This window comes from Malurus melanocephalus, unplaced genomic scaffold (assembly GCF_030028575.1).
Source record: "Malurus melanocephalus ecotype Western Australia unplaced genomic scaffold, MMel_1.1 scaffold_6, whole genome shotgun sequence".
NCBI classification, from domain to species: Eukaryota; Metazoa; Chordata; class Aves; order Passeriformes; family Maluridae; genus Malurus; species Malurus melanocephalus.
Genome location: NW_026623238.1, coordinates 376,930 through 395,495, shown reverse-complemented (window position 1 = coordinate 395,495; position 18,566 = coordinate 376,930). Strand labels below are relative to the sequence as shown.

The 18,566-nt window shown below is 36.8% G+C and overlaps 1 protein-coding gene across 1 annotated transcript in view; it reads left to right on the top strand.

The window, feature by feature from the left end:
• Positions 1-17,981, top strand: part of TAF1B (TATA-box binding protein associated factor, RNA polymerase I subunit B) — a 46,053-nt gene extending 28,072 nt beyond the window's left edge. The window contains exons 9-15 of the mRNA XM_057371460.1: positions 5,447-5,594; positions 7,713-7,890; positions 8,195-8,241; positions 11,016-11,106; positions 11,555-11,625; positions 13,555-13,780; positions 17,336-17,981. Coding sequence (XP_057227443.1) covers positions 5,447-5,594; positions 7,713-7,890; positions 8,195-8,241; positions 11,016-11,106; positions 11,555-11,625; positions 13,555-13,780; positions 17,336-17,528 — 954 coding nt within the window. The 3' untranslated portion in view covers positions 17,529-17,981. The remainder of the gene's footprint in view (positions 1-5,446; positions 5,595-7,712; positions 7,891-8,194; positions 8,242-11,015; positions 11,107-11,554; positions 11,626-13,554; positions 13,781-17,335) is intronic.
• Positions 17,982-18,566: the final 585 nt, after the last annotated feature.

The following is an 18,566-nucleotide window of genomic DNA, read 5'->3' as shown; positions in this document are numbered from 1 at the left end:
GAGGTRGCTAGATTAGTAGAATTGTAAGAATACACAAGAAATATGAAAAGAACCTCATTAGTGACCACATTAATGATCTAGTATGTAAAGACTTGTCCCCAAGGTCATTTCATTCAGTTTTAAATACTAATTTGGGTGTAAATTTCACAGTTAATATAGTTATTGTCTCTACTGTCAATTCTTTTATGCAACCTGCATGCACTGTGGCTGGTGTCATCCCACATCAGGCTCATGCTGCAGATGTCCAGATATATCTGAACCAGTTGAGCAGCAGAAACAAAGTAAGGTGAGCCAGGTGCCAGAGAGAACTTGACTGCTCTGCTCCTTGTTGGTACCTAATTTTACCTTATGTAAATGCAAAGCCAGCTAGGGTTCCTGGAAATGTGTGTTTCAATCTAGGCAACATTCAAAGATGTTTACACACATTAGGGCAGCCATTTGGTTTATTATTTTTACAATAAATACCTTTTTTTTTATGGGTGTGTCCTGCTTTACACAAGGTTTGAGCCAACATTTGGATTGTATTGCAAAAACCCTTCAACCCTCATAACTTGCTGTTTTCCAAACCTACAAGTTAAAGGGCTTTTTTAGTCCATTTCCTGATAAGTTTAGTACACTCTTTTTCAAACTTGGTGTAGGTTGTACTTGTCATCTTAAAAATGATGAAGCTTTGCTGAGTTTTGGAATGTTGCCAGCATGTCTAAATGTTAAAAGATTCCCTAAGACCCACAGAAAGTTGTTAATGAAAAAATGGGTCAGACCTTATTAGATTCCAGTATGAAAGGGTCATTAAACAAATCCCTTGGGAAAAATGTCCATTGTGGAACTTGAGTAGCACATGGAAGGTAGAGTTTTAGAGAATATTCAGGCATGGGGAAAAAAGGGTTCCCAGGATGAAAATTCACAGCTAGAAGGATGATGAGGAAAGGAGTTGTGCTGTGAAAAAGGTACTGAACAGGAAAGAAGGGTGGAAAGGAAAAATATAAAAGGAAGAATTTGGAATAACTAATTAATTCTTTTTGGAAAGGATAGAACAGTATCATAAGGTAAGTATCAGAAGAACATAAGCTGAATTGTGAATATTGTGAATWTGTAAGTAATGCCTGCTGGGACACTGTCCTGATACAGGTGTAGGAAATGGCCTCTACATTCATCCAAGAAGAGAGTCAGTCAGRCCACATTTTAAACAAGAAACTTGGGAGCCTGCAAATTGTTCTAGAAAGCCGGCCTGTGTGTACTGTTTTCTACTGTTGATGAGCAACATTCTGATATTGTCCAAACAAGTAGGAGAGGCTGCAATCTTGGCTTACTCAAAACAATTACCTGTTACTGTGATCTGATTATCATGCTAATAGTTTGGTTCCTCTGCTCCTGAAAACCAGATTGTTGTTTTCTAATACAGGTGAAAAATGCCATGTTAACTTTGAAAGATAAAAACAACTGATTTAAATAGTTTAATGAATATTTATTATTATGAGAATCTTGTTATAGATACTTCTTCACCAACTCGAGTGTGTATTTTGTTCTCCTGAGCTCAGAGGGCAAGAGAAGGTGCTCTCAAGTAGTACTAATCTTCTGTACTGCTTTCTGTATCTGTAGTGACCTTATTTGTCACATGTGGGAATAAGACACAAAGATTTTAAAGACAAAGCTTATGAAAAGGTCTTGGCAATCTCTGTACCCCATCTAGACAAGTTACAGACTCTGTCAGCRTTGTTGATCAGTCTTGAAAGAATCCAAGCTTGCAAAACACCTAAAAAGGCTAGCAGGTGGCATAGCTTTAGAAGGGTTTTCTGTCAGTCTTCCTGGAATTATTAGGTGCCCTCGAGGGTTTGTAACTTGAGTTTTATATGTGGTTTTWATTGTGTTTCCCAGGTTCCCAAAACAGAATGAGAGCTCAGTAATTCCATGTGGTGATGGACAGGGGAGTTGTCCTAATATTTAGCAGAGAAATATATCTTGAATTCTTTAATTTATGATTGGATAAGTGAAAGTTATACTTGGAGAGTGTGTGGCATATGATCTAACACTGTCCTCTRTTGTCCAAGTACTCCTCCCTTGGGGTTTAATCATGGGTTGCTGGAGGCAGAGTTTTTTTAACTGAAGGAGGGAGGCCCTGGCTCTGGGTCTTGCTTTCTTAGTGGATTTGCTGGTTGACTTCCAGTGCAACTTGTTTTATCAGTTTCTTTTTTTTTTTTGGCATAGATATATAGCTTGGTAGAAGGGGATAACTTAATAGTTTTGAGGCTGCTTGTTTGCTGCATCTTTTTTTTTCTTAATATTGTCTCAACATTTGCTGTGTTGTTTGTGTGGAATTTGGGTGTTCTTTCTCTTTTAACCTTCCTAGTATGTTTGAAACTTCGCAGAATAAAGATTTGCTGTATGAACTCATAACTCTTTAAACAGAGTATGATGCAGAGTATGCATCCAATTGTGCTGGATGCAAGCCTTGCTTGTAGCTTCCAGTTCCAGAGGTGACTGTGCTGTTGGAAGGGTTCAATTCAGCCTCRTCATCATGGCACAACACTGCATTATAGCAATGGCACTACTGCAGGGAATGTTTTTGAGTTTAGGGTTTAAACCCAGGGAAGTAACAGTTGATTTGATTGATCTTTGTCTTCTGTTAGGATGCACATTCCAAGTGTTTTGGTCTCTTATGATCACACATCAACAAAAAACAATTTTTGTCTGTTAACACTGTTTTTAAAGTAAGCCAAGTGGTATTTCTCAGTCTTAATTTTTATTTGTAGTTTTTATACCACTTGTTTGCCTTCAGAAAAAGGAAAGCATTGATTGTCATTGCAAAACAGAGCATTCTCTAGGCATTTTGAGAAGGAACCAAATTACCTTCTGTGAATTACGAACAGAAGCTTTAGAACAAAAGTAGGTGTTGGGCATAGGGAGAAGGGTATGATTCACTAATACCTTGTATAGGAAAGCTGTGTCCTTGCCCTGGTACAGGGAGAGAAGCTCAGGTAAAAGGTGATGGTGATAGAGGTRTCTGTTGGAGTCCTCCAAATAAGATCTATGTTCTTTAAAGTAGCTTGGTGTCAAATTAGACTTCAGATAGTCTTGGTTCTAGTTTAATGTTTGAGAATGGAAATGCTTCAGATGACTGAATTCTCAGGGTCTTATTTTCGTTTATTGTTTAAAAGCTACTAATTCAACTGCTTTTCATTAGGGGAAGKCATATTTCCTTGCTATCCAATTAGGAATAGTATTTATGTAATGTTCTTATTTGAATTATCGGGTACTTCAATTTTTCTGCGAATACACTCAAGAGAAGTTACATATGATTCAGATTTTGTTCTAAGATTAGTTTGGTGTTCAATTTGGCACTGTTTTTAAAAGGAATGGAAAGTACTGTGAGCCTGGTCTTCTGCGGAACTCTGGTAATTCGTGTTTTTCTTGTTTCTAAAGATAGTCCTGGATAGTCTAAGCCAATTTTAACACTACTTAGAAACTATAATGGACATGATACAATTTCCTAACTGKTACAAAAAGTTACATGTGTAATAGTAGGTGACAGCAGAATTATTCATTTGCCTAAGCATGTGTTGGTGCAAGTCTGAACGCCAGTCTGAGAGATCATTAAAAAGAAGAAAATGTRATGTTGGTAATCACTCAAAACAAAATTTGCACATTGGCTACAGAGTTTATATTAAAATAGGTGAAAGCAAATGATTGAATAAAACCACATTAGGTCACATTATGTCTTGTTTTAAACAGTTACTGTGTTTGTAATCTAAACCCCCCCAAAAAAAGAGCAGAAGCCTGAATTCACTCTTGTTCAACAAAGTTTTGAAGCTTTGCACAAAGTGTAAAGCCTTACTAACTTTCTTTTAAAGGAAGGTTCCATATGCACAAATTGACTTTTTAAAATATGAATACATGATGAAGTGCTCTGCTRAATTAGAACCACTGAATAAAGCAGAAAAATCACTGCTTTTTATACATTTAAAATGGTAAASTAGCCTGGAGACCTGAAAATATTGCTTTTAGAGGTAAATTCAAGTAATAATTTAAAATCCAGACAATTAAGAATGTTTAATGAAACAGCTCAGGTATTGGGAAATGGGGGTCAAACCTTACARCCACACTTACGCAAACTTCGGGTCCTGCTGAGCTCATTATGAATAAACAACAAAATCTTTCTGTAACTTATATTCTCCTATGGTAGCAAACATCAATACAAATTGGGAGAGCTTTCTTCATGTGGTCAGTGGTTTCAAAAAGATAAATTCAGATTTGTTTTTGCTAATAGGTATGCAAATACAGATTTTTTTTTCAATTAAATTACATTAAAGATTCTGTGGACGGGTTCTAGAGAATGTGGGCCTGGTGCTGAATGGGAATATGGTCACAAAGACCAAGGAGAAGGCTAAAGTGACAATTGGGTTTTTTGCTTCAGTTTTTGAGAAGCCAGTTAAGGAATATGTGATCTAATTGGACACGTGAAGGTTCATGGTCTGTGATGAGGCAGCTGGCTGGTGTCACTGCAAAGTCACTGTCAATAATTTTTGAGTGATTCTGGTGACTGCACAAGTTCTCAAGGGAGGCAGGAGATCCTCCCTCTCTACTCAGCACTGGCAAGACAATCAGGAGTGCTGAAGGCTGATCTGGGCTACAAAGGAGATGTGAATGCAGTGGAGTGAGGCCAGTAAAGGGCTGTGAGGATGATGAAGTGGAGCCTGACAGCTGAAGGGGAGGCTGAGAGAGCTGTGACTGTTCATCCTGGAGCTGGGGGATACTCAGGRTGGGAATGATGTGGTACCTGCAAGAGGGTGTGGAGGAGGAAAACGAGATCCTCCTTAGTGGTATCCAGTGACTGGATGAGAAGAAATGGACACAAATCAAAATACAAGAAATTCCATATAAGCATAAGGGAAAACAAGATCTTTTTTCATTTGTMCAGTGGGGTTGGTGAAACACTGGAGCAGATTTCCCATAGACCTTGGAAGCTGCCATCTATGGAGATACTCAGTACCTGAGTGGCCTGCTCGAGCTGGCCCAAGCAGGGGCTTGGACCTGATGGCCTCAAGTGGTCCCTTCCAACCTCCACTTTCTGTGGTTCTGTGACCTCATAGCTCTTTAGACAGTTCACCCTCAGTTGCATCTGTTTTTTTTTTCCAAAGCTCTCAGTTTTGGAGCATTTGGACACAAAGGGAGCATTTCACAAGAAAGATGGTGGGTTGGTTGGAGATGTGGAGCAACTTTCTGTTTGCTCCTTACATATTTCAGGGCATTAAAAACTASCACACTTTCCTCTTTGCAGAGAGTACTGCAGTTTGGCTCCATTCTTGCACGTGTTTAGTCACAGTGCTAAAAAAATCTGTATAAATAATCCTGTATTAATACAGAATTTAACATCAATAACTAATTCAAAATAATTAAACAAATATGTTAATAGAGCAAATGTATAATCCCCTCTAACTCTGTCTTTCAGTCGTGGCCTGTATATGAAGAAGTGTTCGACAAAATGAATGAGCTGGCAGCATATTTAGACCTGCCACGTTTTCCAGATATAACAGATAGCTGCTTTCTTCATCCAGACATGCTGTGCATGAAGTACTTGATGGAAGCTAATTTACCTGGTAAATATTTTCCCTAGCCTGAACTGATAAAATTTTTCTGTGGTTTATTAAACTCTAGCAAAAAGGCTTAAATTGCTACTTCAAAAGTGCCTGCTCTTTTCCTTCTAATTTATTCCCATCTAAGCTTGAACTGAAAGATATTCTTTCTATAGAAARCACCTTCATCAAACATTTAGAGTAYGTATTATAGGCCCCGATATGCAAGGGCACTCTGATGYTGGCTCTCTAAGGCTATGGAGTGGATACTTCATTTTAAATCTTTCAGTATCCATGTGAACTGAGAGGCACCTGTTGAATTCACGTGATATATTAACTTTAGCTAAATGATTCATGAAGTTGGGACCTGATTGTTTACCTCTTGAATTATCACATGTAATAATGACTATRTATTCTTTAATATAGAATACATTTTGTGTATTATATAATACTCTATAGTATTTATTTTAGTGTTAATTGATGCTGTGAGACAGATCWGCTGCTGTCTCACTTGATTTATGATTTAGTTCTGAAATCATATATATTGTATAAGTTTGGACTCTTTTTGTCTATCCTAAATTTAAGTCTTGAATATTGACTTGTCAAAGAAAGACGAATATGTCCTAGTATGTGAATTATCTGTTGGGTTACCGTACTTTCTGTCAAATACCACTGTCACTGAAGATRAGTTATACAGACAAATGGCTGTAATTTTTTTTTTCTCAAAACATTCCGAAAGTTCATAGCTGGGGAGGGAGTTATTGYTTTATTTTGCAGTTAGCTACAATGAATAAAAGTGTTTGGTTTTTTTGTTTATTCACAATTAAATGAAGAGAAGATAACCAGCAGGTTTAGGGCTAAAATATCAGAGTATTAATTTCGATTTTGTAGTTTTATGCCAGTGTTGTGATCCCATAGGGGGATCACATTATTTTATAAATCGTGAAGCATCAATTGAATCAAAAAAAAGGCTAAAAATTTGTCCTTTTCAGATCTTTTACAGAGAAATGCAAAGCTGCGTACCCTTTAAAAATTCCTGGAGAAGGGCAATATATTGTCCTTTTCCCTGCAACTAAGATTTTTATCATGCAGAAGCATTTTTAAAAAAAACTGAAAAAGGACTTGCTGCTGTTTTCTAATAACTCCAAAAAAGCGCCCAACAATGGATTGGCAGTGTTAAGGGACTCTAAATACCAACAAAGAGACTATTTTATGTATCTGAAATAAAACAAAATATGCTGCTAGTATTTAYAGGAAAATTTCCAGATTTTTTTAACTTTTACTGTTATGTGCGAGAGGATTAAAAACGAGTTCCTACTGAACTCTCCTTAAGAAACAAGAGAGTATAAGTACAGCTGGATTAAGGTTATACTTAGTCATACATTGCTAACCTTTGTGGAATCTGATGGTGATGTAATCAACTCCTGTATTTCTTGTTGAACAGGAAAGGTGAGAAATTTGGGGGCTTTGTATCTGTGAAAAATAAGCAGAGTAATAAGAGACTGTATAGAYAGACTGCTGTGTATCTTGTGGAGCTGCAGCTGGATCTTCCTGGCATAACCAGCACCAGCACCAGCGTGTGTGATGGGGCTGCACAAGGAAAGCCAGGTGTGACCTCRGCAGGTTTTACTGGGAGAGCAGCAAGTGCTGCCCTGCCACCCTCAAACTGCTCTCCATACCCAGCCAGAAGCTTTACAAGCAGCCCTGTTCYTCCTCTGTGCAGTGCTGAATCTGCCATGGGTGTTTAGTCAGCATGCAGGAAAAAGTTTGTGACAAGTCTTTTGCTTTTGGGGTTTATTTTGAAATATATTTATGTGGATTTGCAGCAGGCTTTCCCGCAAGAATGTTCAGGATGATCTCACTGTGTCATTCAAGTAACATCAAAGCACTATTAAATATGTGATTTTTTTTTTTAATTCTCCATATGAATATATAATAAATCACAAGTGTTCCATGTAAGCACAGTGAAAGTTTCCTAGTATTTTTAAAAATACCCAAAAATACTCCCCAGCCTGAAAAATATTGCTGTCAAATGATCCTAAAAGACTTTAAGCAATGTTTTCCTCAAATGGCCAGTGTATTTTCCCTGTAAAAATATTTCTTGCTTGTCTTAACATTTTATTTTTTTTTTATATTAATCAGATGAATTGCATAATTGGACTTGTCGAGTGGTGAAAAAGATTGGTGTTGGAGAAGTGGATTTCCTGACTCTTATGCCTGGAAATAAGTCAACAAGAAAAGTGAAATATGATGTTCTTGCTGCAGCAATTATTGTAGTTGTGCTCAAATTATTGTTTTTATTAGATGATCGCTATGAATGGTAAGTGTCTAGCCAAATCTGTAGCAACCCTCAAATTTCAAATAGTGCAAATGCATGTCTTGGATCATTCTTTSTTTAGAATTAAGTTTATACTGTTGGAAATTCAATTAAGTTCAGTAGCTTAAACCATACATCTGAAGGCATTTTAGACATGAACTATKAGTTTCTTTTAAAAATCATTGCATTTTATCTGAAACTTGAAGTAAAATCAGGGTGTATTTTTTTGTTGGTTGTATTTGAATTTCATGTGAAAAGTGCAGTATTTGGATCTACAAAACAGCCTGATTTTAAAAATTTTTTACAGGTTACTTTCAGAGTTTGCTGAAGAAAGAAATAAACATAACACAGAAGGTACATAAATATTCTAATAGAAGCAGTGTTATGGTTTTGTAAATGAAACAGTTTTATGATCAGGCTTAGAAAGACTTGTCTTACTGATCACTAAAATGTGATTTTGTCATTMTTTAAGCACAATCTTTTTTTTCTAAGAAAAGAGTAGATCCTGTTCATATAAAATAGCCTCAGTGTACCTGTATCATTCTTATTGTTCTGGGTAGGGGAGTTTGGTACACATTTTGCTGGGTGTCTCTCTGCTTCTGCTCTGTGTGTTTGCCTCTTGGTTTAGCGTTTTATTCTTGGTAGGTGGAGATGAATGGATACGCCATGAAGAGGGAACACACTTTGATCGTAAATAGCAGATACTTAGTAGGGGCATCAAACCACATTTATGATAAAATCCAAACTTGTTTAGTCTTGTTGAATAAAATGTCTTAGTGTGTAACATATTTCAGATGTAATCTAGTTTCTTAGTCCAAATAATCCTGAGAGAGTGTGGAAAACCTAGCAGCAATTAAGATAGAGAAGATAATGGTGTGAACATGGTTCTTTGAGGGCAGAAAGACCAAATCAAAGATAGAAATCTTCAGGAAGATGTTCCATGGCCCAATCCAAATCACAGTTGAAGATAAAATCCAAGATGTGTTATAGTGGTTTATCTGTTAGGCCTTCTATCCAGTTTTGGGTGATTTTGAGCCTTCTGTTGCTTTGTTTAATATTTAGATCCATAAAAAAATTATGGAGTTAGCCAGGTGTGACCCAAATTACTGCTGTAGCTAGAGACAGTCATCATTGTTAACTGAAACTGGTAATTTTCACCTTCAAGTGGATACACCAACTTAYGGTGGATTTTTTCCCCCTTCATACTTCCCTTGAAAACTTTAAGTAGTACATGATAGTGACAAGAGTGGGGAGTTGTGCAATTGCTTTACAAGCTGAGGCTCAAAGCCATTAATGTCTTAATGGGGTTTCTCCCTTATTAACAAGTCTCATTGCCTTTGGGAATTAACAGCTCATTCTTTGCCCACTATTTTAAAATCAGCTGGTGCAAATGATCCATGTGCTCTGCTGTGTTGTCCCTGTGCTTAAAATGTTGGGGTGATGGTGAGCAGCTGYGCAGAAGAGCTGATGTGAGAATTTCTGTTAGAGCACTGATTAGTGCCAGAGCTCAAAACTGCCTCTGGCATTTTCCCAAAGTTAGAGTGCTGAAATGAATAATGGTTAATACTGAGTTTTAAAGATTCAATTTATGTTGACTCCATTCTCAACTCAGCTATCCATTCTCTAGTCTTCTTTTTTTTTTTTTTTTAAATTAAAAACAGTATTTCAGGTCCTACATTTTTCAAGTCACACTGGAAGCAGTACAATAGATAGTTGTAGTTGATTACTGTGCGTGTTCTGTAAACTGCACGCATCCACAATACAGGTTTTGTTCAAATAAAATGTGATTGAGATAGATGGATATATATAGATGTATATGCTTGTGTGTATCACAGACCTGTGTATTTTCTAGTCAGCTCAGCTRTATGAATGTCAGACTAGCAGTACTGGCTAGGTAAATGGTTATTACAGTATAACATCATGGCTCTGACAATGGGTTTGCRTGTGACAGATGCTTAATAATTCATATGAAATTTAAAATCAATTTCTACCACCCCCCACACTGCTCTSCCAGCAGTTTAGGAGTATTTACTTAAACCTCAGGGTTTAAGGAGCTGATAAAAGAAGTTGATTTCAGCCCTTTGAATTTCAAGGGCTACTGAGGGGTCTTTGTTCTTTTCACGTGTCTCTTGTTTTTTGAGACCATCTAGATTTTTAGCATCTAGGCATTCTGAGGCAGGATAATACAAATAGCAGAAATGCAGATAATACAAAGGGTATAGAAGTTTGATTGTAAGAACAGTATATTCACCTTCAGGAGAGTTTAAACAGCTGGCTGGCAAAGCAAAGCATGACTCAAGCATCGCATGCAGTGCAGCTGGGGTGATGGGGAAATGCAAAGTCTGGTTAATTCACAATGCAGATACTCCACCCACGGGGAATAAGAGTTGATTATATTTTAAATGTATAAAATGCTATGCCATATTTCTGTTTGGAATTCTTACCTTTACTGTACCCAGTTGGTCTKCTTCAGTCTTGTCCCTCTTTGGAGGATCAATGATAAAGATGCTGCTAAATGTGCTATGCCTTCATGTTTTTGCATGTGCTGGTAAATACTTGTTCACATATAAACAAGTTAAGTTCCWGTGTCAAAACGATGGGAGGCTGATACAAAGTGAAGACCATTGTCTAGTTTATCTTTCCRACCCTGAGAGGTTTCATGGCTAGTAGAATAGACAGTGGGGAGTTGATGAAATTTTACACCTGAGCCTCTTTAGGTTTTATTTGTTTAAACCTAAGCTTGATATATAGTTTCATTAATCCCTTGAACGCAACTTTCAAACAGGTGAAGGCCACTCCACACAGTGGAGARCTGTGGAGGTTCATTTGGTAGAGAGGAGGTAGTTTCTAGGCTTACCTTTCCATAAAGAGGGAAAARGTTTGAATTGTGYTRAATTTATAAAATCTAAGATAAGGGGCATCTTTGCACCTCTAATGACATGCTGTTCTTTCACTCCATTTTTGCATTTCTCCTTCTTACAGAATTTTTAGATCAATTGTGTTTAACACATAGTATTCAGGATAGGTTTGTGTACAGGTGCAAGATGCAAGGTCTAGTTGCCTGGAGGCCACATTCTCTCTCATTTCTTTCATTTGTTCCCAAACTAAAATGTGTATATTTTATTCAGGTAGTCCATATTTTGAATTCAAGAAGTGGTATGAGGTGGTAAAACAATCCTTGGATGTGGAGCTAAAGAAATTGGATGAAGAAAGAGCTAAGTAAGAGGTTTTCTAGTACTTCTTTTTTAAGATATATGGTTTTACATGAACTCCTRATCCCTACAGAAATAAAAAGAAGTTAGAAATTTGCTCYGTGTRTAGTATCCACTGTTTGAGTGAACARAATKATTAAATCACTGTCTTAATTTTCTATTTACACTCACAGTGCTTATCCAGGTTACTAATTAAATGCTCACTTTCTGTGAAAAACAGCTTGTACAGCTGAACAATTAACTGATTACAGTAGGTCTGGGCTAACATGCCTTGGTTTGCCTTACTCAGAAAAAGACTTTCCTAGATACACTGGAGGGGCAGTGGCTTTTAATAGCACAAGCCACTAGATTATTTTTATTTTAATTTAAAACTCTAGCAGTATTTGTARTAAATTATTTTATTTGCTTGCTCCAGCTTTCTTTTTGTTAACAATTTTTATGTCTCTTACCTGTAGGTATCTGTGGAGATGTGAAAAGCCATTGTTTTATTCAGTCAAGAATAAATCTAAAGTCCTAAAGAGAAGACGTGAGTAAACTTTGCTTCTTCCCAGCAGCACAGAAATCTGCTCCAGCTTTTCCCATCATAGAAAATCTTCAGCCCCCACTGATAACATTTACATCTTAAAATACTTTTGTCTYCTCTCTTTCATCTCTTGTTRCAATTAATGTAGTACTATTTTACAACCTGTGGCTGGAATTTTTCAAACACACACAACTGAAACTGCCTTTGCCAGTCTTCCTAACAACGTACTGAACCACATCTCAGAATGAGTGCTCTATCTTCATCTCGAGTTCGTCAGCTGCCTTTATGTCACTGCTCCTTGTGATTTGTTATTTGTCTTCCATAGCTTTCCTGTCTGTTTCTTCCATTAGTTTCTCATGTGCTTTGGTATGAATATCCCAGTATGTCTTCTTTGGTAGATCTTGCATGTCCCTCTTCTCTCTCACTCCTTCTTGCAGCTTTCTACAGAAAGTGAGGAAGGCTTTACTTGAGTAGCCAGCTGTATGTGGTCAGAATGCAGGTACAGCTACTGTATTTTAGTAGCTCTAGAAGTACTCGTGAGAAGTAATTTGGGTTTATGTTGACMCAAAAGCAAAGAAACCAACAAAACCCACTTGTCTGTAGAAATACAGAAAACCAGAATTTTATTCAGCCAGATTAGATCTGGAGTTCTTCATTCTATATTTTATATTATCCAGAAAGCAGCAGGTATTTGGAGAGACATGTCAAGTTCTGCAAGTGGTATTTTTTTCTTTATATGCTCTTCCACTTTCTGGAAGTGACTGGTTCATGGACTTCTAAACAAGTTGTATAATCTTATTTGATTTGAATTACACATGTTGGATTTCTCCTTCAAGAATGCAGTGGCGGGTTTTTTTAAGTACTTACTCTTCAAAATTCATCAGGGGTGATCCTGCAGTCAGGTCATGTTCCATGGAAAATCATGCTTAGATTTATTTATTTCAAGCTGATCATTTTCTCAGATGCCCTTTAGTTCCTGCATTTATAGCAAAAGAGATTCCTCTTCTGTCTCTGCTTCTCTTGGAGCTAGAAGAGGACCACTTACATTACAGAGCTTTATCACTGCTGCTGTGAGCAGGAATATCACATAATGCCACTGTAACATCTTAAAACAAATGTACCATGGTASAGACAAACAGTGCTCTGTAGAATATTTATGTGCCAGGTATAGATTTTCAGAAACCTTCCTAAACCTTTGATTTTGATAATAGATTTTAGTGTCCTCTTGAAAGATAGACTTCATTGTCCTTGAATTATTTTAGGAGTTTTTTTCCCTGTGGATTTTGGGGTTTTTCTTTTCAATAGATGAATGAGTTTATTTAAATACAGGTCATAAAAAAAAAGTTAAAGCTCCAACAACAATGGTTTTTAACCTGCTTTCTATCCTAGGGAAACAAGGCATAGGCAGTCACTCAGTGTGTTCTGGTCTATCATGAYACCTTCTTTCCCTTCTCAGCCTCAGTAACTTAGGGAAGCTTGTCGTTCATTCACTAGCWGTGGGCAAACATGGAGTGGGGGTTTTTTTGTTGGTTTTTTTCTTTTCTAGTTGAAATTTAGACTATGAAAAGCTTAACCTTGAATCCATGTGTGCATGAATATGCTTTCTATCAGCATAAAAATCCCAGCAGTATCAAAAGGATTTTACAGATTTTACTTGCAGGAACGTTTTAGAGTGCCCCACTACTAATATCATTAGGTATGAAAGACATGGCATTTTGAATTATGTTTCAAAATCTTTCACTAAAACATGTAAAGAGAGTGGCAGAGAGAACTTCAGGACTTCCAGGATTTCTCAGTCTTTCACACAGAGGTTTAAAGAAAAAACAAAATAAATTTTAAAAGCACAAACACCCCATTTTCTTCATGCATTAATCATCTCTAAACAGTATTCTGATATTTTTGCATTTGTTTCTTTTGTTTCTATTTGCACAGAAATGGTTGTGAACTTACAAAATCAGTTTGGCAAGCTCTCTGGTTCAGTGCGACGTGCTGAAAAGCCAAATCCTTCAAGTTTTCAGTTAAGTTGGTCGGAAGAAAACGYAGATGGGAGTTGTTTTCACGGGCATAGCCTGAGGGGAATTTTGCGAGAAAAATGTGGTTTACTGACAACCATGAACCCTGACTATTGGCTGTGTACAGTTAAACTATGTAATGAGAAGTAAGTATTCACATTTTTGCTAAATACGTTTTGGAAAGTGCTCCTGAAAGTAAAGTCCCGTACATATATTTTTGTAAATGACAAATACAGGGTGTGTGCGCTGCTATGTATTCACATACAGTTACAATCATTTGTAGAAAGGGGTGTGTGAGGAATGGACTCTAAGTAGACAAATTGTAACATGAAGAGTTTTGAAAGTGAGCTTATGAGACCAGAGGAGATGAGACTAAATAAACAACTGGGGTCACATGGCAAGAGTAGCAGCTAGATACAAATACTCACTTCACTTCTTCATAGTGTTTTAGAAAAAAACTTGCGATGCAACTCTGCAGAGAATGGGAAAACAGTGCCGTTCCTCTCCTGCCTGGCCTTTAAAAAACCAGAAAATTTTCTAAATCACTGTACTGATTTTATGATGGCCTTAATCAAAATCAAAGTTAAAATTAGCAGTAGGAATTCAAATAAGCAGGCAATTAATGCTTTCAGAGCATACTTTAAAAAAAATTATGATTAAAAAGGACTTTATCACTCYTTCATCTAAGCGTATCAGTAATCAACAGTTGTAGTTTTTGCATGCAGGAAAGTAACATACTTCTTTTATTGAAAAAGGAAAAAATATGACTTGTGAAAAGAAAACAACATTTTGTTCTGTTAAGCAAGTTTTGTRTCTGTCTTTACTAGAGAACTGTTCCCAAATCCTGTCTTTACAATTGAGAGGGAATTTTTTCGTTCACTTAAGGGGTGTATCAAAGCAGTCATGCTATTTGGTAGAAAATTTGTTTTTGTCAGAGGACYTAAGTAGCAAAGAGAATGATAGCCCAGCTAATCCAGTCTTGTACTACATTATATGGATATTAAGGTATCTTCCTGATTTGTGTCAAACATRCCTTCTCACTTCACATTCTACAAAAATTGGTGAGTTTTCTACTTGGAGGGTGCTGGCAGAGACAGAGGAAAAGCCCTGCTGAGGGAATGTAGGAGTTGGTCAGCATTTACTCCAAGGAGTAGGAAATATCTAAAATAGTGTTTCTCATAAATTCYGTGTCTTCTGGATCATGTGCCAGTCTTTGGTTCTGCCATTGGTTGTATCATGAAACCCTAATCCAGAAGAGGAATGTACTGGTGAATATCAGTGAACAAGATAAACGCTGTAGCTGGCTTGATTCACCTGAATTTCTCGTGTGTGCTATTGGAAGCTGGTATTTTGGAARGGAGGTTTGGAAGGTGTTACATTCATGTGAAATGAGATTTCCATAGTCTGTTAAATAACATGTGAAATCTTTATCTGGTATATAATTTGAGATGGTGTTCAGAGATCAATAGCTCATATGCAGCCTTAGCAATATGGTCCTGATTTCTAAAACATTAAATTCCCCTTGAAAATAACTGGGTTTTACAAGTATGCAGTCTTTTCTGTCTTTCTGTGGATTTATTTGCTTATCTTTATTTTCCTTTTCACACTACTTTTCACATACCCACCGTGACAGAAATGGGTTGGAATAATGTAAGCACAGTGTTACATTACAAGAGCTTTGGTTATTTGGATTCATTCTTTTGTATGAATAAGAAACTTTTTTTTAAGGGAGTAGTAGGGGTAGTAATCCTTTTACCACAGATTTGCGTAAATCTTATGTACACTTTGAATGAGTGGATATTTTGGTGTATGTTTGTGTGAATAATTTTCCATGCAAAGTCTGTTTTTAAGCCTACATTTTCATATGCAATATATTAAAATGTTAATGGCAAACTGTCATAGCCTTCATGAAACAAGATTTGAATTTAAATTCTTACCGGTTAAATTTCCCATTATATCATTTGCAATGCAAGTAGTTAATTATACATCTGACACTTACTTAACATTGGAAAACAACATCTACTCCCTCAGATATGAGGGARTGCAACTCTGTGTATGTATATTAGAACTAAACTAAAATCTTACACATTCCCTAAAAATCATCATGGTCTAATTGATCTGCTGAAATACTTTATTTCTGGGACTTTAAGTGTGATTACAGTATCAGCAAAGCTGATCGTTGGTGAAATGCTTTTGTATTTTATTTTAAAACTTTCTGTTTTAAACTGGATGCTAAACTGATTTGCTGTGGAAGTCTTTAGATGACAGGAGTTGTACTCAAATGATCATGAAGGTCTTTCCCAGCCTGAAGGACTGTATGATTCTGTAAGTGATGAGGTATTACACTTGAAAAACGTTGTAATTCTATTGGGGGATGTGAGGTAGGGCAGAGGATGGGWTGTATGGTGTGAGACACCTAGTTCCAGATTTCCAATGTGCCAGACTTTGGGAAGCTTTGAACAGACTCCACTCCCTGAAGTGCGGCTTGCCTGGCACTCAGGATGGGTCTGTCTGTTCCTCCAATTTGAGGTAAAATGTAAATGTTTGCTGGGCCAGAGGGAGTGAGCAAATGACTTTATARTCTAGTAATTAGCACACTTACCTGTAAATTGGGACAGACAAATCCCAGTCCTTGTTCTGGTGAATATTTAAGACAGCTGCTCTGAATCAGACACAGGGAACATTTTAAACTGCTTCTCTACATCCCAAGGCAATACCTAGTAAATTAGAACATGTATAGGATTTATAGGTAAAAAGCACCTGAACCCCCATATCAAAGTACAGTGTTTTTATTTAAAAATTGAAAGTGTATAGTATTTGAAACCAAATTTGAGGCTTATCTAGAATAGGGAATTTTTCCAACCTAAGTTGCTGAATTTAATGTTTACAGAGCTATCTCTTCAGTTTGTCCTCTGTGTCATCTTTTGTTTGGTCTGACACTTGTTACCAGCCAAGTCTATTCTGCTGTTTCATTATATACTTCATCAATAAAATCACCTCATCATTTTCATTAACATTTTCACCACAAAAGCTACAAAATAATTAAGCAGAAAGCTGCTACAGCAGTAATTACTTTCTGTTGACCTCATCAATGTTTGCTCCAGTGTTTTCCTGTGTTACTCCATTGACTTGACTTAGCTTTTCTCTCTTGTTTCTRGACACGTAATTTGTATTTAGCACACAAAGGCAGTGGAGAATAAATGAATGGGTTATTATCCCATGACATAGCGTCAGGAAGATGAGAGGGGARCCCTTTGGAGAGAAGAACAGAGTAAAGAGCCTGAGGTGTCTGAATTGTCTAGTCTTAGAAATTTTAAAAATAGGGTGAGGTAGTCATTTTAATACTTTGCTACATTTGCTAAAGCTGGAAGAACRAACAGTGGTTCCATTTAGTCCTGAAAGGCAAAGAATGTATTCTTTACCTCATTGAGTAASATCCTGATTCATAGTGCAAGAAGCTATAGTGGCTTTTCCTTTTTACTGTGTCTGCACCAGCTCTGAAGATGTCTTGGTCCAGTCAGGTTTTTGCAGGAGTGGATCACTTCACAGAATCAACACTGTAAACTAAAATGATGATTTATGCTGTTGGTGAAATGTATAGAGTTTGCCTCTAATTGCAGTTAAATATATAAATGCTAGCTAAATGCTAACTAAATGCACTTGTAATCTAGAGCTTTTATTTTCTCCCCATTTCTTTTCAGATTGTGTGGCCATCTGGCTCATTACAGAGAAGTGGAGTTTCCCCAGAGTTACCATTTTGTACTAGGTTTATTCTCCTTTCTTCTGAGGATTCAGCCCTCTTCTATCCATGATGAGGTGTGTATGATAGAACACAAACTTTTCAATAAAAAACTCTGTAAAAAACTAAAATACAACACAGTCCTAAGGAAGTGAAAAAGGCCTAAAAACCCCAGTATTAAACCCATGTCAATTAGTTGGTTGGATCCCAAACCATTGTATTACATCTAAACTTACACTGATTTTTTTGTTTCATGGACGTTTTTTGTTAAGATAGTAGTGCTGAGATGTACTCTACTTCAGTTTTAGTGTCATTTTATAATATAAGTCACTGATACTGGGAAAGGAAACTGTTAATGACCATTTGTTTAATTACTTTGCATCAGATCTAACAGGAAGCTGTGAAATTGCCATTTTTGGGGCATAGTTGTACACTTTGAGTGTACTGGACATGATATTAGCATCTAATTACATTGTGAGATTTTGCAATTCAAATATCTATTTTTTTACCTACCATTGTATGACAGTAAATATATTTCTAGAAAATAATGTTGTTTTTTTTWAAATACTATGTTAACAAATAAAAGAAGCAGTTGGTTGATGTTTTCATTGCAGTGAGTTTTTTCTTCATTATTTCTAAACAGCATTCTGGAACAACTCTGGCATTGTTTTCTACATTTCCTTGTATCCTGTGTATCTCCCAGTCTCTTGTTATGCCTGAGCCTCTCATTCGAGTTAACACCTTTCAGGTCCACATTCCACTTCAGGCTTCACAGATTTTGCAGATTCTTTTGTACCTGGTATAAAATCAGATCCTATTCCAGCAGTAACTGCCAGGTCCTCTGTCGTTCTTCTTTTGCAATGCTGCTGTTAACAGCCTTGAATTTCTTCTGACCACTTTATAACCCAGCATCTTCAGCAGATTGTGCTCTGGTCATTCCAACAGTTTCTCATGCTCCATCTTATTTGWGCACTGTGTTTTTATACTGTCCCAGACAACATGTAAATGAAGTTGGGGGCTGCCACTACATGGAAGACACCATAGCATATACATACATGTGTTGAACCAAGATATTGTGTAGATACTCAGATAAATAATGCTGCTTTCAGTTGAATGACATTAAATTCATCATCTCCAGCCATCAGTTGGAGTACCAAAATTGCCAAATCTATTTGATCAAAACCAACAGCTGC